The following is a 25,116-nucleotide window of genomic DNA, read 5'->3' as shown; positions in this document are numbered from 1 at the left end:
TTCTTATATAGATAGATTTTTAACATTTCTCACATATATATAGTTCTTTCAGGAATGTATACTGTATATTGTTCAGTGAAATAACACTCATGAAAGTAGTGCCTGCAATGTGTGAAATGCATAAAACATTCAATATGAACGTTTGTTGCAGACGATATGAAAGAAAAAGAGAAGAATTCCTTATCATTTGTCATAATTGGAAAAAAAAGGACACAACTGGAACTGCTCCAATGTGATCAATTCAGTGAATAACTACTGTAAGAAATACTGTAGATAATTTACTTTAACAAGGTTAACACACTTATGAATAGAGTATGGTTAGCTCATGTACAGCCACAATGTTCCGTACTATATAGTAATCACTAAGGAGCTCCAGGAGCACTACAATTGGTTTTCATCAGGAGAAGGCTGTGTACTATATAAATCATTGGTACTTAAGCACTTTATAAAACACTGATGTGACACAAGGAATAAACTCTGTACAAATCCCCAACCTAATCCTTTCCCTTGTACTTTTAGCTGTCTCCAAATGCCTCCTACTGTAATGTTTTTCAGTTACAGAACAATCTCCATCCACTACGGTAAAACCACCCTCCCCATTGTGCACTTTTGGCTATCAAACCAAAAGTGTATAACAGAATTAAGAAAAAAAAAATCTGAATGTATTTTCTGATGTCATCAGTGCAGCTACTTCTCACTTTAGTACTGTATCCTAATCAATTTCATGCGATGACAATACAGTATATAGTACATTGTATAAAAAATAAAAGCAATTTGCTTTCATCATCTGAAAGCCTTTCCTACTGATCAATTAATCTTCAGAGAGAGAGGCTAATGAACACAGCCCTGTTCTATGGCAAAACCATATTATCATATGCAAGATTCATATGATGGTGTTTGGGACAGCTGCCAATGTATCAACTTAACTCAATTTGATAGTTGCATTAAATGTTTTCTACTTAACAATATTTTCCTTTTTAATCCAAGACTAAATCGAATCTTTTCATATAAATTCAAACCAATTGAAGCTCTTAACAATGAAACAACAATATAATTTTGATTTGTACAATGAAATAAAAATCTTCAATATTTAATTTCTTATGTCTGACTGTGATGTTCAAAATCCTATTGATATAAAACTACTTTGAACATAACATTACGTGATATACTTTCATGAGTTAACATTACAAAAGAAAAAGTATTTTGACCATAACTGGAAGCTTCTAAGCATAAATAAATCAATAAATAAACTACAACAGGAAAATAAAGATTTCTTAGGTACTGTACTTCTTAAAATACAGAATGTGAATAACAACGTAAAGTGCAGAAACTAGACACTCAAGAGCACCTAAGTGCTGCAATGTAAACCAGTGCTACAGTATGCAAATAGGAACATATGAATGCTGTACAGTACATAACAGATAACCAGTATAAGAGAAAAAGGGTACTTTGTAACCATTCTAAAAATAGAGATTGATGCACAGTGGTAATTAAATATCTTGCTTTTCTAGAAGGCAATTGCATCAGAATCATCAAAATATCATTAACATATTCCAAATGCTGTACAATATAGTAGTAACAGAAACTAGATACAAATACAAAATTTGTGTGATGAGTGAAAGACAACAGATTTTTTCTTAGAAAATCATAAACTGTACATTAAATATACCATTAAGTCCTGAACGATACTGACAGTAACAGTGACGTTTTTTCATAGTCATCTTCATTACAGAGAAAGTAGTTGAAACAAATAGCTCTAGCAGAGAATACAATGAAGAGTGAAATCAATTTTACTGTACCTAAGAAGGGTACTTACTGCCTTGGAATTTACAGAGAAATTTTTGAGCAATGAAAAAAGAAAAAGATTAACCAAGCTTGGTATCTATGATTACCTGTTGCATTTTCTCAAAGTCTAGACATGGGCGGTGCATCTGGTGAGGACGAGGTGTCTGTCTGTGTCTCTTACGAGGTGATGCAGCCCTGGCTCCACCCTCTGCCCTAGGAGTGCTTCCACCCTCACTACTACCAGTGGCACCTTCAGGTGAACCACTGCCACCTGTGGCTCCACCAGCTGATAATAGATTTTCTCGTCCACTGCTGGCTAAACTAAGCATTTTCGTGGGTGGAGATACAGAACGTAAGGGTTTGTGAGCCTCAAGGGGAGGGGAGGTTCTAAACTGGACGGGTGGGCGTGACCCGGTGGTCAACACACATACTTCCTCGTCACTGCTTCCTGTAAAAAAGAATTGCTCTCTCTAAAATATCAGATCTTGAGAAAATAATATTAAATGTAGCACTAACATTCAAAATCTTAAAAAGACATTAATATTCAAATGCAACAAAGGATGATAAAAAGACATTTGGAAAGACTGTTCAAATAAGTAATCATGCCTCTTGAGCTGCTTATCCTCTATGCCCATACAAACCCTACCTAACAACACCAAGTTTGTAAGTTGATTCCCTACTGATGAACATCTGTCTCAATCACTGACCTTCACCTCGTATGAAAGTTCTAGGTTTTGAGTGTTCCATTTCACACTGGCCAACTCCTTTGTTCTACAAAAGAAATAGCTGATCGTCTCTACATGGTATCACTTGTGACTGTATCCATGCCAACTGGGGAATATTTAATGGATAACCAAACACAGACTAATTACTCTTAACTGCATTTTCATGGCCATCCACATCCTTCTCTCATGCCTTAGAGCATGATGCTTTTCTGTCCCTGTCGAGACTGTTTGAGTTGATGTCAACATCAATCTTTTCCCATATCTCTCGACCATTTTTAAACAGTCATCTCCTCCGTCGAAATCCTTGCTGAAAGCCATTTTTACTTTTCTATATCCACAATGAAAAGACTATGATCCCTTTGACTGATTTGTAATACATTTACATAGCACAGGAACCATCAAAATCTCATCTGCTTCAAGACCACAAGAAAATACATCTTTATAACCATACCTCTGATTACCACAACACTCAAATGATCAATCACCCTATCTCACTGCATTAATGCAGGAAGGCCATAACTGTACAGCAAGTCAGGACAACAAAGCCTGTCCTGGGTAGTAGTGGCTCAGCTATACAGTGCTAGATGAGAAAGCAACCTCAAAGAGGTCTCATATGCAGTTCTATCTCTAACCATCCAGGCTATAATAATGCATGGCAAAACGTCTTCAAGATCTGGCACAAACACAAGTAAAAACAGTACCTTACCATCTTTATTTATGGCATGAAACATTAAAAATTGTGGAAAAACTTACAGTGGTATTTTAAAAAACATCCTAGTATTAACTGTCTCTCATTCTTACAAAATGGCAGAAAAAACACAAAACACACTAAATAAAAAATACTATATGCACACAAAAGTTCCTAACAATGACTTTACATTCATATATACTCAAACTTGTGAGTTCAATAAAAAAAATATTTTGAAAGACACAAATGAAAACCATATTAAGGGAAGCCTTCCCCAAATTATAACTAATACTTTGCATCACTAATTTTAAGCAGATTACAAAGGATTTTAGTCATATGTAAAAGTACGTGTCTGTAATCTGTATGAACTCCCATCTACAGAAAATAAATCAGTGGTTTGAAGTTTTCTCTTTCCAGGTTGTACAGCTGTGCTCAAATTTGAGGTGACATGATTCTTTTTGTATCGTCCAAAATCTCAGACTCAATGTAACGATGCCAGGTGCAGGCAGTCCCTGTTTATCAGAAGGGGTTCTGTTCCGATGGCATGATGATATGCGAAAATTGCTGATAACCGAAAATGGCAATTTTTGGTGCGACATGACATTATACCAGAGATCGCGCTTGTTAGGTATGGTCACACTGATAGCAGAACGTACAAGATATTACGTCGAAAGCCGCTGATTGTCACTACACAAGTCGCCAAAACCGAGCCAGCTGATAACCGACCAAGCCTGTAGTATCTAACTTTTTTCTCATTTCCAATGTCATAAATGTTGACAAGTTTGGGAATTCACAGCTAGCGCTATTTTCCCTATGGTTGTAAGTATCATCCCGTTTATGCATTGGTATAATTCGTAACCTGTGTGATTTGAACTGATTTTTTTATTTTTGCGTTGTTAAGCTCGAAACACGGTGTGATAAGGTTATAGCATTGCTGTCAATGACAACGTGTTTAACACTCTCTTTGGGCAACAACATAACTTCCTCTGCAGCATTATAAAAATAGACCTAATAGCTCAAGTCATAACAACATTTTCAAAATAGAATATGAGTTAAAAAAGTTTACATTGGAATGTTGAAGTTTTGGGTTGTGTTCAGAGCTTGCCTGTATGTTTGCAAAAACGATTTATAGGCCTAAAAAAGTAATCTGTCTTCTGAGATGCAATCTGTTATAAAGAATTTATTTATAGAATTTCTGTTCTTTGAAGAAATAAAAGACGAGATGATTTTATTTACATGGAGAAAATATGGCTATTAATCAAATATATCTATTATTATTATTATCCAAGGCCTATGGAACACTTGTTTTAACTGGTTTAAAATATTTTTCTTAAAAGTACTTTCTGCACGTTTTTGGTGTCTAATTTATTCATCCATAGTAACTTGAAGTGCAAGAATATTGATACCTTCACATGCTTTCTGGCCAGAAATGTTGATATAGAGATGTGAATGCTAAGTGTAAATGTATTTATAATAAAGAAACAAATATGCTTAGAATAAAATCATATTTAACAAAAGAATACTTTGCATAGGCGAATATTTGCTAGCAAACATAATTTTGAAGTGGTTAAAACATAATAACAATCATTTATTTTATGAAAAATCCAAATACTTCAATGTAACAAATATTATAATAAATGGTTTCAAGGTAATTTCATTGTCGCTACTCGTTGTTGAACCTATGTTCCAACAGTTGCGCCGCCACTCTAATGGTTGCTTCACACACGCTCCATCGCCCGTTGATATCGCTGATGAATTCTTATTTTGTATTTACTTATTTACTTTTTCAGCTTTGAGCGTAAACAATCAAATAGGACTATTCATATTTAGTTGCATTGGAAGCAATATTATTATTATGACAATTTTTTGCGTTTTCTTAGGGTTGAACTGAGGTTTGATGATGACTTTTTGTCAAATGCATCGGCGATGAGTGAACGAAAATTTTGAAAATTTTCATAACCGTTTTTTCCGAAATTTGGCTACTCGCGACATTTCTTAGTTTTGAAATATATGACAGATTGCGCACTGCGAAATATTATGTCATTACTGGCATGAAATAATCGTTTTTCGCATTGAAATAATTGATCAATATGGAGCATGTTAGGTTGCCAGTGCGTGAATTTTTAATGAAATCCTATGTAATCATGCCGCATCACTTAAAACATAGCTGTTGCTGCAATAACTGGATCATTGTAAATTTGCAAAAATTGAACTTTGGCGCTAATCATATAAAACAGTGACCACGATTTGTGACTGCCTAAAAGTGATTGAAGTAATTTGCAATACAGATCTATAATATTTCAAAACAAATTTATGGGAGATTGTCTGTAGATAAGAGTTAGATAGTTAAATGTGGCTTAAATGTACCGTAGACTGTGTATACAAAAACATTTTAGAACGTATAAATAGATTTTTATGTATCTATATTTGTTAGAATACTGGTCGCTGGGGGCAGATGTGTAAAAATTTTAAAAAAAACAATGACCTCTTAATGTCTCTTTCCCATTGTACTCTTTGAAAATGAAACCATAAGCCATTTTTAATGATTCTATTGCAAGATATCTAACTCCCAAGTGGATATGACTTGAGTGCAGGGTATTGGATCCTTATGTTACTTGTCCCTAAAAGGCTAAGCTTATTTCACAACTCTGGCCACATACACCTGAAGGAAGGTTACATTTGCTGAGACTAGAATATCAGCTGCATTTAATGGTATTTTGAAGGGCATACTTTATTAAAATTCACACCTATGTATATGTAAAGTGATACTAGATCTCAAAAATATATATTAGCCTAAAAATCAATAAAGATTAAATCAACTTGTCTATGATGGTGAAGGTGGGTCTATTCCACCTCTATAAATATGTGGGAAGTTGTCGTATCCACAAATATCATCACAAGCATTTCTTATCACACACTGTACAAATCCACACTCTTACTAGCTTGGAATTCTAAATCAACAATTTAAAGTGAGGTCTTTGTTTCAACAGAAGTAGATTGGCCTGGGCAGATATCCCATAACAACTCAGCTACAAAGAACCAAACGGTAAATGGAGGCATGCTATGTTTGGCTTTTTTGGCAAACAGATTTCTCCCTGTTTATCAATAAGCATGCAATTATTTTCCATTCATCTGACTAATCATTATGGGCCTCTCTCTCTCTCTCTCTCTCTCTCTCTCTCTCTCTCAATCTCTTTTCTCTCTCTCTCTCTCTCTCACACACACACAAAAGTTTACATACACACTTTGTTACTGTTCCAACTAATAATTTAAACATCATTCTCCATGTTCCTCTCTCTCTCCCTCTCTCTCTCTCTCTCTCTCTCTCTCCACTCTCTCTCTCTCTCTGGCCCTCTCTCTCGATGATCCCTGTTGGGTTTCTGACCTACTCCTCACAGGATTTTCCTTCACATGCATCACAGTCACCCCTCCCAACATCTCAGAGCCCAGAATGGTTCTTAATCTGTTACAGTGAGTCCTTTTTCACTCCAGCCTTTGGGTTTCAGATGGGTTATGACCAGTTTTCGCGCCTTCCTCCCAGGATGTGGATATATATCAGATGAAGGTGATGATATGATGGTGGTGTATATATATAAATGTGGTGGGTGATGATATGGGCCTATGATATAAACAGATATATATAATGGTAGACAGGATATATATATACAGTATATGGGAGATATATATATGATGTATCTATATATATATATAGTATTATCTCATATATATAATACATGGACACTTACCTGACATCCGCTATATATATACATATATGGTATATATATATAGCTACCTAAAGATAAATATTTTTATATATATATATATATATATATATACTGTATCCACAAGGCATATATGTATTAATATATATGTATAAGTACAGTACCATTGGAAAAATTACTTACGGTAAAATTATATAGTACTATTTCCTTAAAATTAAGACCTCACAAAGACATGATTCTGATGGGAAAAATTTGCAAGGTTATGTAATCACCAACAACTGATGAACATGCAGACATTAGAAACGGCACCGGTGTGGAGAAGGAGCACATTCATTTGACCGAGCCAAAGTGCACCGGTCAGCAAATCATGTTTTTCGCATGCAGGTGGGCTCACTCCCACAGAGAGAGGACCAGACGGACTAATCTTCTTGAATTCTTAGATAGCATTTTATTACACATAAAAGGAAATGGGTCGGTTGCATTGCAAGACTGATAGCTAAATGTGTTGGTTATTCGTTTGATGTGCCATTTTGTTGCTCTATGCTGGCTGACTATGATTTACTAAAAAGATCACAGTAATAACATACACACATATATATGCAAACTTAAACATATAAATATAAAATATATATATATATATATATATCAATATATTATTTCTTCTGAGAGAATAATATATATGTAAAACGTGTGAGAAGTCTTTGGTTGATTATGTATTATTACATGTTGTAATTTTACGGCCTGCAAACCAAGAATTTTCAGTGCCATAATAAAAAAAGTTAACCTCAAAGACAGACGTTAATTAGCCAAATGTCGCCAGTTAAAATTTATTAACCTTAACAAAGAATATTTGAGATGAATTTGATTTTAAATGGGCAGCCTGTTCTCCCAAACATTCGGACATGAAGCATGAAAAAGCATGAATTTAACCTGATTTTGCTTACCTAACTCCTAAGGTACATTTTTGCTCAAATAATGGTTTAGACTAACAATAAAATAATCTGAGACTGCAATCTAGACTTTGTTGCAACGTATTTTCCAGTTTAGTGGTGGCTGAAGGGGAACAAAAGGAAATTTGGGGCTTAAATACAGAAAAAAATAAAAAATGGGCGAAGTTTTGAACAAAAAGCGGCTTTACCTTATGCAAACGTTGTAACGCATCAATCGACCGACTTTTCAGTTTACTTGACAAAAATTTCTTCGCTTCACTAATAGAATAATCTTTAAATAAAATTAAGAGTCCAACTGGACGTGAAGAGCAATCCAGCTTGGTTCTCTCTGTCGTTCCCTGACCGAGCCTAATCCAACAAAATATACCCACGTTCTTGTTTTCAAACATTCATTATGAGACAGGTGTTTATTGAAAATAAATGGATTTTATATCCAAATACCAACTATTATATAGGCTGATAAGAGGAATTTTCCAAGATTTATGGCTAATGAAACCTATCCTTCTCCAACGGACAGTAAGGTTTTGTGAGACTATATGAAATAATTTTTTTTCCATGTCTCAGCAGTTAACAGTATTTTACAATGCAAAGTTACATTATCGAACAGCAGTTGCAAAATATATATATATACCACATCCTTATGCAGCTATTGTTATCACTGTAATAAAAAATTACATGGTACCCTTAATTTAATCAGATCTGAAGGCTCATCAGCCATTTTAGCTCTCTACAGCTATATGAGAGGGTAGTTAGACTTATTTTACTGGCTAGTAAAACCAGCTGGTTACCTAGAACTTGGGACCTACAGCTTCTTTTAAAAACATACACATTATACTGAAATTATAAATTTCTATCACCTATGTTTAAAGTGACTCTAATTCTTCATATTTTCAAACAAGGAAAACTCCCGGTTGTAAACACATACACTTACACACACATTACTAAAATTTATCTATATATATATATATTGTACCTTTTATAGTATAACATATACTTAAATATGATAGAAATATAAATATTATATAAAACTATATATATATATATATATATATATATAATATATGCTCAAAGTCTAATTGCTGGCTTTCTGAATGGAAAGTGTCCTTCTTTGTTGTTCACTGGCTGGGTGACCAACAACGAATTTCAGGCATGTCTTGGACACTGGACACTGGGAAAACCATAATACTAGAAAATCAGTGTTCAACAGGATGAAACACCATAAAAAATTGACATGAGCGGATAATGGTTACAAGGGAACAAGAAACCAACAGAATTGCTGTTAGGTCAAACTATATATTTCAGAAAACTTCAATGTGAACTTTATCCCCTCACGCGAAAAAAAATGAAAATTGTGTGCCTTATTTAAATGAAGTTAATTTCAGTCAGAGAAGGGAACGTCAGTTTACGTTTTCCAGGGGTACCCCGGAATAGGGACGTTTATGTAAATTGTAAAATGATCAAGATCTTTTATCTTTTCAGGAGAATAGGAAAAAGAAAATTCTGCATTCTGTGCCCTCACTTCCTGCTCAGTTTCTTAGACAATGTATTAGTTGCCTGCCCTATCACCCTCTGCACACATCTTTGCCACACTTGCTTTCACCTCGTTATTCTTGTGATCTAAATTTATTTATTTATTTATTTGTATTTCTTAAAGTGAATATTTTATAATTGCAATGCAGAACCTCAGTCTTCAACTAATGTATAGTTTGATTTCTGACTCAATAGCTAGATGTTTATCATTCCAAAAAGGCAACCTAACCCTTATGTCCTGGAGCTATAGAATCAATCACTGCATTCATATCTAAAATGAATTTTTCTTGTTTTCTGTAACAAATAACAACAACAACAACAACAACAACAATAACAATAACAACAATAATAATAATAATAATAATAATAATACACTATTCATCAAAATCATACTCAGCACAGAAAAGCCATTCTGGTTAACCGAAAAGTCCACCTTTCGGCCCTCAAAATCTTTTCTATCCTATTCCCGTGGAATGTATGGTCCTTTCAGCTAGCTTAAGAGCGCATTTGTCATCGCATAAAGTGCAATTCCCTAGGACCCGCGGTCCTCCACTGAGGTAGAACCATTTTGAAATTTTACGTGTTCGTTTATGCATCTTGGCTTCTTGTTTTGACTTTGGAGTTATTTATTCTCCTTCACGTATACATTGTTCTTATGTACAGACATATTAGTAATGTTAATTTCAAAGAAAAGTAAACATATGTGTTTGTTTAAGAGATATTTCTATTCTCCTTAACTAATTTGACTGGGAAGCTAATTCATGGATAAGTTAAGACACTTCTGGATCAGTAAGGTAGTCTTCTAGAATTAAAGACCCGTTCTGAATTAAGGTTACTTGATTGGGCTATCTTGTGATGTGTAGGATCAAGGTCCATATTGTTGGTTCATCATTTTTTCTTGATTTGACTGTGAGAACTGATGCTTTCGTTTATTCAGAAAACAGCTAGTATTCCTTCAAGGAAAAGCTTATCAGAAATAATTAAAAAAGGAAATCAAAGCCGTGAAGAATCAGATGAGTTATTGCGGAATCCTATGGCAGCGTTAGTTACAGAAGAACGTGTTGAAGAGAAACCTTTCCAGTCATTCCAGGTTTGCGATCACCGGTGGTTCACAGTTGGTCAAATATGGAGTCCTAGATTACTGCAAGGTAGAATCCTAAATGCCACGGTAGGGAAGTAGAAGCTAACAGTGAAAATATATAGGTACTAAAAAATAAGCTGGGAACTATTACACAGCATTGTAGGCTGCCCATGATGGCAAAACATCAAAGTGGAAATGTAAAACGAATACATGTAAGCAACATCTTGAGCGAAGAGTAGTAAGTGACTTTGAAGCTGAGTTTGATGAAAACACTCATCCCATGAATCCTTAGTAATCACAGAAGCTACTTGTCTTCCAATCTTCTTTTGTTAAAATTAAAAAGTTAAGGCTACTGATTTAGCTTTTCACAATACTTGTACACATAGTAACAGACCTTAACACAATCCCAACCATAGTTACTTCAATGGTAGCGACACTCACAATATTATTGTTTTTCTTTTTACCACCATCACCAAGACCATGTCACAGATGCTACAGTATCCGGGATACTTTGCCTTGAGTATATCAGGTCCTCAGATGCTAAAGTTGACTATAACTAGCATCAGTGCACTTGTGTTCCATGGGCATGAATAGGTAACTTACTGTTAAGTCCCACTAACTACCCAAAATGCACACCCAGATTGCAGAAACCAACCTGATAATAACTGTAAAGTTGACATCAATGCTACAGTCTACCCAGCCAACATTACAATATTTTTCCCTAACCACTAAGGTCCACTCTCTTAATTTCCTAAATCCTGTTACTATAGAGGTAGAAGTTCAATACCTCACATCTTGTATTCTCTACATCCATAAGTCATCAACCTCTTAGCAACATAGCAATGAAGAAGGGGGACATGATAACAAAGGCTGCTTCATATCTCTTATTTCAAGCAGACATAAATGATGTATGAGTCTAAGTCTCCATTCTTCTAGACCTATTTCTGCTCTTGGTCAAGTAGCCTGCAAAGAAACTCATGATGGCTGTGACCAAGGCAGCAATATTCAAAATGGATACCCCTTTTTCAAGGAAAGTAGTCCCAGTCAATGCTGGAAAGATCTCTATCAAAATCATCTTTCACTCTCTTCTTCAATGTCCTTGAGAAGGTCGAATCCTCCTACCATCATTCACCAGGGAGACGAAGATTACTCTTTCAGACAAAAGAAGAGGGACAGTATACAGAGCAGTTCCCTAGTAAAGAGTGGAAGGCAATGAAAACGACATTCATTCCCGACAACTCTGCCAGTGGGGCTTGTCTCCAAAAATTCTAGAGATTGCAGAGTGAGATTAGAGAAAGACCTTGTGTACTGGACACCATCAGAAACAACTTGTCTTTTTTTTGTTGAGACCAGCCCTCATTTTATTGTAGCCAGTAAACTGTGATGCAGAACTGTGAATCAGTATTTAGGTGGGAGACTTAGATGATTAATGTCTCAGAGTGTTTTCAATTTACTGTAGAGCCCAGAAGACTACCTGTGGACCATAGTTCTAGTAACATTAGGGTTTTTATATGGCAAGTTCAAAACCCAACTGATTAAAGAAAACTCCTTGTAGTAAGTAAAGATTGCTTGAGATTGGAAAAGTAGAATATTTACCATCCACACATTACATAATGGTTAATAACCTCTACAAGTTTAAGTCTCTTGGCAGTACCATGAATGGAAGTGGAGAACAACAATGAAGTGGATGATGAAGGATAACCAGCACCCTTCCCAAAAAAAATAAACATGGTCCACCAACACCAGTTGCCAGTGGTCTTACGTTAATTACTTGGGTTCTGACCTTACCAGGTACTCTTCTGGACTCTACAGGAAACTGAAAAAACTCTGGACATTTAGCATCTAATCTTCCCGACTAAATACTGATTCAAGCATATACTGTGTTATGTATCAATGGGGTTGTGTTGAAATAAACTGTTTTTATTACAGAAGAATTTTCTAACATAAACTTATCAATCATACACCGAGTAACCTACCCCCATCCCCAAGATTCTTGCACATTCAGTTTATATGTAGTGTGAGTAAAGAGTTTGTTACACTTAATGGCAGAAAAAGCAGAGCAATCTGCAAAATAAACTATCTTCTATGGCACGTGAGACAAAGGACTACTGAGCCTAAGAGTATTCAGGACAAGCATTAGAGTGGTAAGATGATTAATGGATTTGTGTGAAAAAAAAAAAAGCTTATCTGTCTTATAAAAACAGTTTTAACACAATCATGATTCCATTTAATTAGCATCAAGAAGCCAAGCAGACTTTTAAGTAATAAGGAGTCAGTTTACTTAAGGATAAAAATTAACAAGTCACGGGAAAAGTTTAAGAATTAAATACAATTATCTTTACTGTACCTGTAAGTCTAATCTTGTGTACATATGGGACTAGAAAAAAAAAAAGGCATATTTTATGGCATTCTGATGACTGCATGCAAAATCTTATTACTCATCCATAAAAGCAATAAAACTATTCAACTGGCTACACCTGACCAAAGTCAACAAGGACAAAAACTGGAAAAACACCAAGATTCTAGAAAGCTGTGAACATATGGGGAAAATACTTTATCATATGCCTTCTACAAATTCAACATTTACTAGCTAACATACAAAACAGTGAAGACACAAGTATGGTAACATGTACAGAACATTCCATACACAAAGCAGGAATAAAAGTGGATAATGTAGTAAAAATAAATTAAAGAAGTTTAAGTACAACTATCTGCATTCACTCACACGTACACAATAGGCATAATTCAAATGTAGCTTTGATGACTGATGCCTGGCTGAAATCCAAATCAGTTGATAAAGACAAGGAGGGTGTTAAATCTTTTATAATATTTTAGTAAGCATAAGGCCATCCCCAGAGTGTAATTTTCCCATTAAGTGTGCCTCTGCACTTTAAAAAAAGTGAAGTTAGGTCAATTAAGTTAATAACTTACTCATAAGCAGCTAGAACTCATGCATCTCCTGACAATGCACAGGTTATCAGTCAATCCCGAAAATAAAATAAAACAACAATTGTGAAACAATCAGGTATTTATCTCCTGAGTTACAATCGCAATAAGGCTCATTATCCTGTCTGGTAACTCAGAACAATGAGCATTACTGAAGATCTAACAAAGGTTCAGAATTCCCGATCACCTCACAGAGGAAGAAAGATGTTGTGCTCATGGCCAGGAGGAATGTTGCAGAAGGATTCTTGGTGCAGGGTCATTGTTGCAGGGAATGATGGTTGCAGGGAATCACTTTCACAGTTGACAGGCACCACCACATACCAGGCTCGGGCTCCTCGTAAGGTTGCTCGTCATCAGACTCGGTGCCAGAGTCACGCTCCTCACTGCCAACCTACGGAAATAAAAAAAATAATCTAAGTGATCAGTTTTCAAATAATTAACATTTAATTCCCTACTTTTTAACTATTAAGGGTGGCTATTTTCATGAAAACTGGATAAAGTACAATGAAGAGGAACACTTTTCAATGAGAAAAAGCAAAAGACACTTACAAAAATTTCAATATGGACTGTAGTCAACACTTTGTACACTAGCCTATAAATAGTAAGCCAAATGGTACTAGCATTGCTGAAATCATTCAGCTCCCTAACAAATATGGTAAACCAAGCAACTCTAATAGCATATTAAAAAAACACTAGTGGAGATAAAAACAAAAAGCTAATAGCATTGGCTTCCAATACTTTACGTAATAGGTAAAAAGGATAGCGTACTGACTGGCACACTAAATAGCATGCTAAAAAGTCCTTGATTTTTAACATGGCATGCTTCCAAATACATACATACTCTCTGATGCAACAACACTCATACAATTCATTGTGTACCTATAGCTAAATAGTCCCACTCTCTGGAACTAATACAATTCTACTACATATACAAATACTGTACATTTTATCATGTGAAGAGTTCAAGCATTGTTTAAACTTGAAAAACCCTGCTGAAATGAAAATCAATATCACCTCCAGTAACTATAGATTGAGGATACAGTAGGCTTAATTTCCCTCCTATTATCAGCAGGCCTATTTCCCTCCTTGTATCCGCACTCATATAGTACCACATAATGCTAAAACCCTTCAAACTAAGACACTTGTCCAGCAGGTGCTGCACAGTCTTTAGGACACAGCAATCATCAGGAAACAATTGGAGTTGATACGCCATTACAAATTTTAAATTACATGTGGTCCACTTATACTGTAGTTGGAAAAAGGGCCACTTACTTTTGCCAAAGGCTAATGGGAGAAGGAGCCCAAACACTTCTCGATATCAGAACAGAACATAAAATTTTGGCCAAAGGCCAAGTGCTGGGACCTATCAGCTCATCAGAGCTAAATGGGAAATTGAGAGTAGAAACGTTTAAAAGGTGCACCTGGAGGAAAAACCTCGTGGTTGCACTAAGAAAAATTGTTCGGAGGGTGGAAAGTAAGATGGAAGGGGATACAAATAGAGGTACAGTAAAAGGAATGAAAGGGGTTGCAGCTAGGTGCTGAAGGGATGCTGCACAGAACCAATATCAGAGAAAACAAATAATTAATAATCAACACCTTGTAGGATGGGTAATATGGCCCTATCTAGCTTATTTAAATAGTTTATGTATACTGTACAGGCATAAGTTAGTTTGCAGTAAATCATCATCTAATTTTTCTACCTGGTGAATCAGTACACTGCAAGCTAATGGGGATTTTGTGATGTTCAGATTGTGTACAAATTAGTGTATAACTGTAGTATGCTGTTTTTTTCATTCTTCAATCTATATTTAGTGTGGAAATTGGCATTTGCAGCAGTGTTGGGAATATTTTGTTAAAATAAACTTATTACAACTTTAGCCTCCCACAAATATATATAAATTGGTTAATTTAATTAACTGCTCAGTATTTTTAAAAATTTTACCAGTTCTGATATCAAGTTTTAGGCCCTACTTCCCTAAGATACTTCCATCTGAAAGGTACTAAAAATTTATGATAAATTTACCGTAGCTGATGTAAAATTAATCGTAAATATACTGTAACCGATTCTCTACGGTTTTTGTTCGCGTTTCCACGTTCATGCAATCATTGTTTGTTGAAAGGCTATCCTATGGAAGCATATATCATACATAATTGGCTATATTTCATCCACTTCAGTGCAAATACTGTCACCAAAGTTTGAGTACGTTCTTTACGATCAAATATTAAGGAGAAACCTTTCAAGTATACAAAGTAAGGTTTATACTTTCTCAAGCCCAACGTAAACGATCAAACAGACGGGTGGCACTTTTGGCAAAGTGACATTAATACAAGACGTACAATGTTGACTGCCCGCCAGAATACTGCATAATAAATTATAACAAAAATGTTATTCAATTGCTTAAGAAAGACTCAAAAGGCTTATAACATATCAGTAAATTGTTCTCATTGAATTTTTAATTCCTCTGACAAATGAACAAGCCGGAAGTTCACACTAACACGATACACAAAGGAACAGAATGATTTCCACAGATGCCTTTCAACTAGATAAGTGGGAATATCAGATAGGATCAGCCAGCTTAATAATACACTGTGCTCGGAGAAATAAAAATTTTCGTTCCCCGCATATGAGGAGAAATACATGAAAGCTAAAAAAAAAAAGATGGATTCATCAAGAAAAGGCAATTGGTAACAGAGAAAATATAGATATGAAGCAGACTAAGTGCATTTGTTACAAACGCACACGTGTGTGTGTTTATACATACATACATGCATATATATACATATATAATATATGTTTGAACACCATCAATCCCTTGGCATATTTTTCTTTTTAATTCCCATAAAAAGCATGTTAAATATTCCACATTACTACACAACAACTTGTGAACAAGAGAAAAAGTAATATAACAACTTTACGTTGCTGATTGTTCACCTTTACATTTACTTCCAAGGCCTCTTTGTTTTTATAAAATGTTCATCTTACTTTTGATGCTCCTTAAATTCCCAAGATCTTACAATAAAGCTGTTGTCTTTTTCCCCTCTGCAGCTGCAAACTGTTCGAGGGAGTCCTCGACTCTACGGTAGCTACGTTACACCATGCCTGACCTGTCACCAGCAACCAAGGTCAAGGCAGACCTCTGTCAGCACCAAAACTCCCCATGAACTGTTATTCCCATCTTCCTTCCAGTTGCATCTTCACAGGGCCAAACCACCTAACACGATCTTGCCCTACATTTGCGCCTTTGCAACGACATTTTTTCCCCGCTATTTTTAGACTAATTTCTCTACATGTATTATGCAAAAATATCCTTCAATGCCATAGCGAAAATTCAGTAATTTTTGTTCTAAAATAATGCTATTCTAGACATTTCAGCTCTACATCTTCAACAGATATTATTTTATATATATTTCTTGTCTCAGCTCTAATGATTCAACTCTTCTGAATTATTGTCATCTACAGCAACATATCCTTCTAAAGTACCAACTGCTTATATTCCTCCAACATCTTACAACCACTTATCAGTCAATCTCCTCAACTTCCATTCGCCTTAAGAATTTACCTTGCACTAACATTAACTTTCAAATTTCTCTTCTTGCCAACAATCGCAAACTTTCACAAGTTCCTTCTCTGTCCTATCAGAGATCAACACTATCATCTGTATGCTTCTGCCATCTCACACTCCAATGAACAGTCCTCCACCTCCTATCCCACAGACCTCCACCTACAACTTATGCATTTTCCCTGATATCTCGTGTCAGCCTATCCGCATGAAGACCACAAACCTTGTTAGCAATTGCTTTGACACAAACGAGATACTCTTCCATCTACTTGTCATTACTCAAGTCTCGTTTTCAACCAAAGAAAGTTTTGCTGTCCTTAAAAAATAATATTTATGACATATATTTTGAATATCCTCCTTGTAGTATGAATATCAATTCAACCCAAAGCTCCATTTCTATGTTAGCACCGTGAAGCTTGTCTGCCTTATTCTCACATTCATTTACAACTCGTCATAATAAATACTTGACTCTCTCAACTGTCCTTCTTAAGCCAGCCTTCTGAGATCTGCTTCATCGACTTAAATCTGAATGCCTCGACATTAATACTAATCAAGTTTACATATACTTGGTAGCAGAGATAAAGCTGCACGCTTCATGACCCACGCGTTCTCTCAAATGGTAACCAGTCCCGGGTGGAAAAAAATACCCCACAACTACCGTTCAGCATGTGAGACTAGACCCATCAAAGTTTGACGCCAATGTCCATCCGAAAAGAATGTTCCATGCGGAATCTGTTGCATACAATGAAATGAGGGTCCCGTAGACGTTCAGCACAGGCAATTTTAAATACGAGAAAGTTACCGAGGTAATCAAAATGATATACGCTAATGTGTCTATAAAAATAAAATGGCTACCTCACTACCTCAAGGATTCTAACCCTGACCTATACCGGTTTGGAACACGTGCACTTGCATACGTTCTGTACATTGGTGGTCGTTCGATTAGCAAAGTTAAGCAACATCAGGTCTAATCAGGACTTGGATATGCAACTAACAACACAAACAACAAATGGCAGGGGGCAACAGGGATACACAACCTTGGAACACCCATTCCTTAAAATACTGAACACCAAAAGGCCACCTATGTGAGAAAGGCCTCAGCATATATATATATATATATATATATATATATATATATATATATATATATATATATATATATACAGTATATCAGCGTCATTTATAATGAATAAGAGAGAAGCCTTTAACTTATACGGCAAGCTGCCAGAAATTAGCATGGCTGCATGTGAAAAAAAAAATGAAAAGAAAAAGTAAAGAGGAAAGCGATAATGAGGCTTAACGCCAAGGTGACTTCTAATGAATGGTACACATACATCGTTTCAGCCTAAAGATAACGTCTGTGTATGAATTAAAGAGCACCTTATTAAGACTACTTCACCTCCAGCAGCTTCAGTTTAGGCTTATGAGAATAGATATACACAAGAATACACTGGTATTGCCGTCGAACGGAAGGGTAAGAAAGAAATGGAGTTTATCGTGTGTGTGTGTTCTATAGAGCCTCTAAGTTTAAACGTGACAGTTACTTATTTTACTTGTCCCCAGTAACCCGCCATGGGTAGAAGTTTACTACTAACATCTATCTACCTAATATATATATATATATATATATATATATATATATATATATATATATATATATATATATATATATATATATATATTATATACATTCATAAATGCAAAACTTCAAGAACTTATAACAATCTGCTAGGGGATACAATAAATAATAGAAAGAACAGACAAAAGCAAAAGGTACTTGTTGTAGACATATTCCAGAATGGAGACGAGTTGAAGGGCACAAAGTAAACCTGCTAAGTACTCAATTATAGTTAAACGAAGTTGAACGAAGATCAAGAAAAGATAAGAGAGCATTTTGGACGCAGGTTGATGATGTTGACAAACCCATATATTCAGGGAGTGTCACGGGTGCTAGAAGAGAGGAAAATAATTGGCAAAATTAAGGATGGGTCAACAACAATAGCATAAGAAGAAAGACAACGCTGGGCAGAACAGTGTTGTGAGGTCATGGCTAAGAGACTTGAGGGGGATAACTTGACTGATATAGTCAGATGGAAACCACTCGGGTTATTATTGAATTATTACAATAATTTTAGCTGAAGTTGAAATGACGCCTTGTCTATCAAGTAGAAAATTCAGCAGAATATGGAATGAGGAAACAATTCCTGATGATTGGGAAATGAAGTCCTTAAAAAATTTAACAAAGGTGATTATACGGTAAATGGTAACTGCAGACGCGTTGCAGTTATACCAGAACCGTAAAGCGCCAAACATTGTACGATTTTACTGAAATTAAATGGAAAGAGTTTCTTTAGACTAAAACTACCATCTACTGAAATCAACGTCCACAGAAAGCCTTTTGCTTTCCAGTCCCGTAGCCCTCGGCAATAAGAATCATAGGCTCATTTTGTGTGTGTCAGAGGAACTAACAAGATCCAAGTATTATTAGACCGATCCACCATGAAGAACGACGAAGAGTGAAACCCCCTTTTCGCTGTGACGCGCTCCAAGCCAACCAACACAATCAGACTCATCTGGTAAATGTGATAACCTATGCAACACTGGCTAATCAAATCAGACTCCATCGTGGCTGCAGGTGCTGTAACAGCTGCTCCGACCTGGCACGACGATGCATACTTCAACGATACGACACTACTTAGCCAAATTAAATACGGGGTGTGTTACCAAACAAGTTAAGAGAGAAATGTTTTTATTTTTCGGGGGCGCTGGTACTTTCTCAACGCCTCTCATTGGTCAGTAGGGGGAATGATAGTACTATATCCTTTAGAACAGCTTTGATTTTAACGGTCGAGATTGTAATCAAACGAAAGCACAAACGCCCTAAGAAAAGACTCAACGTTTCGTCATCTCTGCTGCCTCCAGATTAAATAAACAAAATTAACAGGTGGCAATCGAACTAAAAATAGACATCCAACTTCTCTGGGACGGCTTTCTTTCTCTGGCAATTATAAACACGACTTGGCACCTCGACGAAAGTAATCATATTTCTGTGCATACATTGGACAGCCTGAATGCCTTCTACCTTTCAGTACCTTCCCTATCAAAAATCTGAAAGGCATAAACTTATTCCTAACACCCCGTATTGACAATGCAATCCCCTTTTCTTACTAAAACGTCAATAATCACGCTTGACATTCCCTCCTAAGTTTTGCCAGACATTTCCACAAAATAAAACTCCGTGTGAAGAAGAGAAAGCAGGGGAAGGAAAAGGGCAAGTTTAGGCAAATCAAAGAAATAATAGATGGTGTCTATCTCGACAGAACATCTGAGAAAACGACATCCAAAGGTAAAAGCTACATAGTTTACCTCAGATGATAAACACCGTGATTACGTTTGGAAAGTCACATTCACATACTAAGGCTTTTCAGCGTTAACTTTCTTTTCAGTCAAGACGATATTAAGCCAGCTTGGGTGCGTATACATACACTTTTGTAGGGATGGGAAAATAACATGATTAGAATTATAAACTGACGCATGCTTGTTTAGAAGCCCTTCTATGTGACATAATAAGCAAAGTATACGCTAGTATTTATAGTGTTACCAACGACATAACCAGCTTACCCATACAAGAATATGCAGTATTTTAAGGATCAAGCTTTTGAGTTTGTTCACTGACATTTATTTTTATTACTGTTCTTGTGTTCAAAGGACACACATCATGTATGCATAAAAATTTCCACAAATTTCAAGCCTTCCGATGCAAAGGAAATGTACGTCACCTCTATTTCCCTCTCATCATTGCGTTGAGTGTATAATTACTATATTATGTATGTATATATATATATATATATATATATATATATATATATATATATATATATATATACATACAGACATAGCTTTCAATCATGAATTATTGTGGACTTGTAGCGTAGTTGTTCCCTGAAGATGCAACACCATGCGTAAACGTACGCATGCGTGTATTTATACACACCTATCCATATATACATAAATACGCCAATTCTTGCACGTTCATACTTGCACGTGGAAATGTAAGCCAGCCCATACCGTTGGTGTAATCTTGTTTAAGACTACGCGTATGCCGTTTGTATACAAACAATAAACAATACACATTCTTTATGAGTCAGAGATTAACCTCGGCTTTTAAAAAGATAAGGCACGGACTTACGGGAGTCCTTGCGCAATGAAAGTGTAAGAAAAAATTCAAAAGCTTTCTCGAAATCTCGTCAGTTATTCATCAGTTATTCAGACAACGACAAAACTTCCGTGGGACGACAGACAGGGAAAAATCAATAATAAATGTCAGCATTCAATAATATTACTCCTATGGCAACAACAAACAAAACTATAGACACAGCAGCTTACTCGAATACTCTTACCCCCAAACCCTGTCCAAACCCAGAGGGGGGACTCCCACCCCTCCCCGTCCCATCATGCCTTCCCAGCCCGCTCCCAGTGTTGCCGTCTAGTGTAGTACTACACACACTCGTTATCCGGGACTCCCGGTACAAAAGGACTAAACCATTGAGATAGGAAAAGCCAGCGAGCTTAATTCACGAGAGAAGAGGTAAAATAATCAAGACTATAACGTCCATTCTACAGCGTCCAGCTGGTGAAACCCATGCACAAGGGGGGCTTTATTTAGACCAATGTAGCCACAACCTACAGCTGCCAATAGCATGCGCACTAACGCTGTACTTGCAATCTTCTGTCCACTACTGCAATCTCTCTCTCTCTCTCTCTCTCTCTCTCTCTCTCTCTCTCTCTCTCTCCAAGGATCATGTGTGCTTAAATGTCTAACTCAAGTTCAAGGCAGTTGCCGAGTACAGTACATGGCTGAGTTTTAGTTCTTCGCACACATACTGACTTTCCTCCCTCTTTTTAAAACCTTTAATCGATAATATAACAAAATAATACGGGATCTTTTAAAACTTCTCTTTTTAAGAAAAGTTATGACAATGGAAATTCAAATAAGCAAAGTTCAAAGCTGCAGTTGAAACTCTTAAAAAACGTTGAAAAACGACTACAATTATCGTTGCGCGAAAGAAACAAATCGACTAACGGAAAGAGACATTTGAATGTTTCCACCAGGTCTACCTATATCCGACCCAGACACGCAAACAAGCAATGCTAGGAAACCCCCTCTGAATAAACACCAATCAATCACATACTTATACTTCAACATCAGTATCATCATTCTCATTACCCCGAGTTTGAGAGAGAGAAGCTGTAGCTCTGCAACAGAGCCGCCAAGCACCATAACAAGAAGTGCATCTCCTATACAGCGTAAGAAGAAGAAGACGAAGAAGCAGGAGAAGATCGGTGTTTGAAAGAAGGAAAGAAAAGCATGAAGTTCCCCACCCTAAGTACTACTATCACCACCACACGGCCACCACATCAAGAGCGCTTGAGTCGGAGGCAACTAGCAACAGCCTCAGGGCACAGGCACTTACTTGCCCTGCTCGGCAAGGTGGCTTGGCTTGGCTTGGCTGGCTGACTGGCTCATAGCACACACACACACACACACCAGCTTTCAATGGTCAAATTACTAACAAATATATAAGCGGTGATGCCGCGCCGACCCAGCTGCAACAGCAACTACTACTGTCTACTCATTTCTGGCTTTTATAAGTCTAGAAGCAAAGAAGACGAACGGCAACTAATCAACTCATCGCAACTCTCAGTCTGTGCACATCAGGCAAGTCACGTATTCTGCCTCCATCTTCAGCCAGCAGCTGTTTGTCTTAGTCAAACGAAAGGTGCCTCCGGGATGTGGCAGTTGTTGACTGCGAGTCTCATAATCTCTCTATAAGCAAAATTTATCCCAGGGCTGTGCTCTTCGCAACGTCACTGGAGATATATATATATATATATATATATATATATATATATATATATATATATATATATATATATATATATATATATATATATATATATATATATATATATATAGGCTATATGTTTGTAAGCAACGGCCATATTTTTTTTTTATTTTAGTCCTTACTCTTCCGACACGGTTGGCAGATCGATCATCTGCTTTCCTTCTCCCTCTGTTCCAAAGCAACATTTCAGAGCATTTGCCAATATCGGCTGCCATTCAATTCAAGAATTTCATCCCCGAGAAGTCTGTTAGGAGTTGGTCCTTTTATCCAGACTGTCGAGTACCAACTTATCCAGCGACAATTATGGCGGGGCCTCTGACTTTCTAATAATGGGCATGATATCACACTCGGTATTGTCTACCAGTCGTAGCACAGATTTTACGATGATTTTAACGCGAGGTGGTCCTACTATTTTTACAATGGAATTACAAAGATATGAGGATTTACTGTGGGGATTCATAGCTATTTAAACTTGAAATCTCCTACATATTTACGTGAAATTATTATTAATAAAGAGCCACGTAGGCTATGGAAAAAAAAGCTGTGCAAAATTTAAAATATCTTGGCAGAGAGATGGCTATAGATTTTGTTTTCATTGCACTATTATTATTATTATATTATTATTATTATTATTATTATTATTATTTAAAGACACAGCGAATGGCTGGGGCATAATGCATAAATAAAAACGAGAGACCTAAGTTGAACAACCCACCTCCAATCCTCCCTCAACAAGGGCCATCTATTTTACGACATGTTAGACTTCAAGGTTCAGTTTGGTGGGCAGAGAGAGAGAGAGAGAGAGAGAGAGAGAGAGAGAGAGAGAGAGAGAGAGAGAGAGAGAGATTGTTCAGTTAACAAAACCGAGGCATAAAAATGTTCGCTGATGACGTATGAACGAAGACGAAAAGGCAATAGACAATATAACAATGTATTACATATATTCTAAAAGTGCAGAACTGTATACCATTAAAACAAAATTACCAGCTAACAGAATGCACAGAAAATGTACCTGAGTTTTACACAGGTGCGGAGTTAATTATGGATGAAATATAATGAGACATCTTAAGAGCACAAAATCTGTTAATGACCAGACCTCATACAGGCTAGCAGCAAAAACAGAAGGGCCAATGTATCATTTCTACAAAATCCTACAAACTTAAATTTCTACAAAATCTTACAAAATTAAATAAGATTTTGTAAGAATTTAAATTTCAACAAAACCTAATATGAATTGGTTCACTCCAGCCACAAGGCAGCTCAAGTGCTTGAACAGCAAAAAAAGTAATCAGATCTTTCTGCAAAATATATGCTGAAGAGACGGATCTACAGCATATTCTAAAGCAATATTTTATATATATGTGTATACAATCCTAATTCTCATTTACAATCTAAATCTAAATGTGCTATGCACTGAGTACCTTTCTTTTTTAAAAGACTTTAAACCAAAAGATCTAAAATGATCTACTTCCAAAAGAAACAAGCAAATATGGATGATTTAAAACTACTACTAACTACAGATAAAACCACCGCTACTCATGAATCATAACAACTCTGTATTTCCGTTATAAAAAAAACAATGACATGGTTAAGATTCCACGGTACTCAGCAAGTAGGACTCTTGGGAACTATACTATTCTTCACTGAAGAACTTCCGACAAGAAATATATTTTTGGATAAAGAATTTCTGTCTAATTACCGTGTCCTTTCATTATCAATGAATCAATTTATGATGATTTAAAAATGTAAGATAATTTAAAAATGCATGAAATCAGTCATCACTGAATACACATGCTTTATAGAGGGTATATATATATATATATATATATATATATATATATATATATATATATATATATATATACATACATATATATAGTCTTTTAAACAAAAATATAAATGATCTTTACATAACGTTACATAATAATATTAATGACGATAATAACTACACCACCACTTCATCAACGAACAACAGCAGCATCAATAAGACAACTAACAACGATCATATAACCATTTAATAACAAGGATAAGGGAAGGGCGTAACATTTTCCACGCCACAGGAACGAGGAACACTAGAGTAACAAAACAAGCAGCATGATACAAAGCAGCGAGCTAATCGTCGTCGTAGTAGTAAAAACCACACATGCGGATAAAAGCATAAACATCAGCTTCATCAAGAGAGAGAGAGAGAGAGAGAGAGAGAGAGAGAGAGAGAGAGAGAGA

The 25,116-nt window shown here is 36.0% G+C and overlaps 1 protein-coding gene across 1 annotated transcript in view; it reads right to left on the bottom strand.

Annotated features, from left to right (window-relative positions):
• Reph (Regulator of eph expression) overlaps positions 1-25,116 on the bottom strand; it is a 67,371-nt gene that overhangs the window by 12,495 nt on the left and 29,760 nt on the right. Inside the window, exons 2-3 of the mRNA XM_067117133.1 lie at positions 13,687-13,818; positions 1,893-2,255 (exon numbers count right to left, since the gene is read on the bottom strand). Of these exons, the coding sequence (XP_066973234.1) occupies positions 1,893-2,255; positions 13,687-13,818 (495 nt within the window). The remainder of the gene's footprint in view (positions 1-1,892; positions 2,256-13,686; positions 13,819-25,116) is intronic.

The sequence above is a fragment of the Macrobrachium rosenbergii genome, chromosome 15 (assembly GCF_040412425.1).
Source record: "Macrobrachium rosenbergii isolate ZJJX-2024 chromosome 15, ASM4041242v1, whole genome shotgun sequence".
Classification (NCBI taxonomy): domain Eukaryota; kingdom Metazoa; phylum Arthropoda; class Malacostraca; order Decapoda; family Palaemonidae; genus Macrobrachium; species Macrobrachium rosenbergii.
Note: the sequence above shows the minus strand (reverse complement) of the source record. Positions and strands in the feature narration are given on the sequence as shown.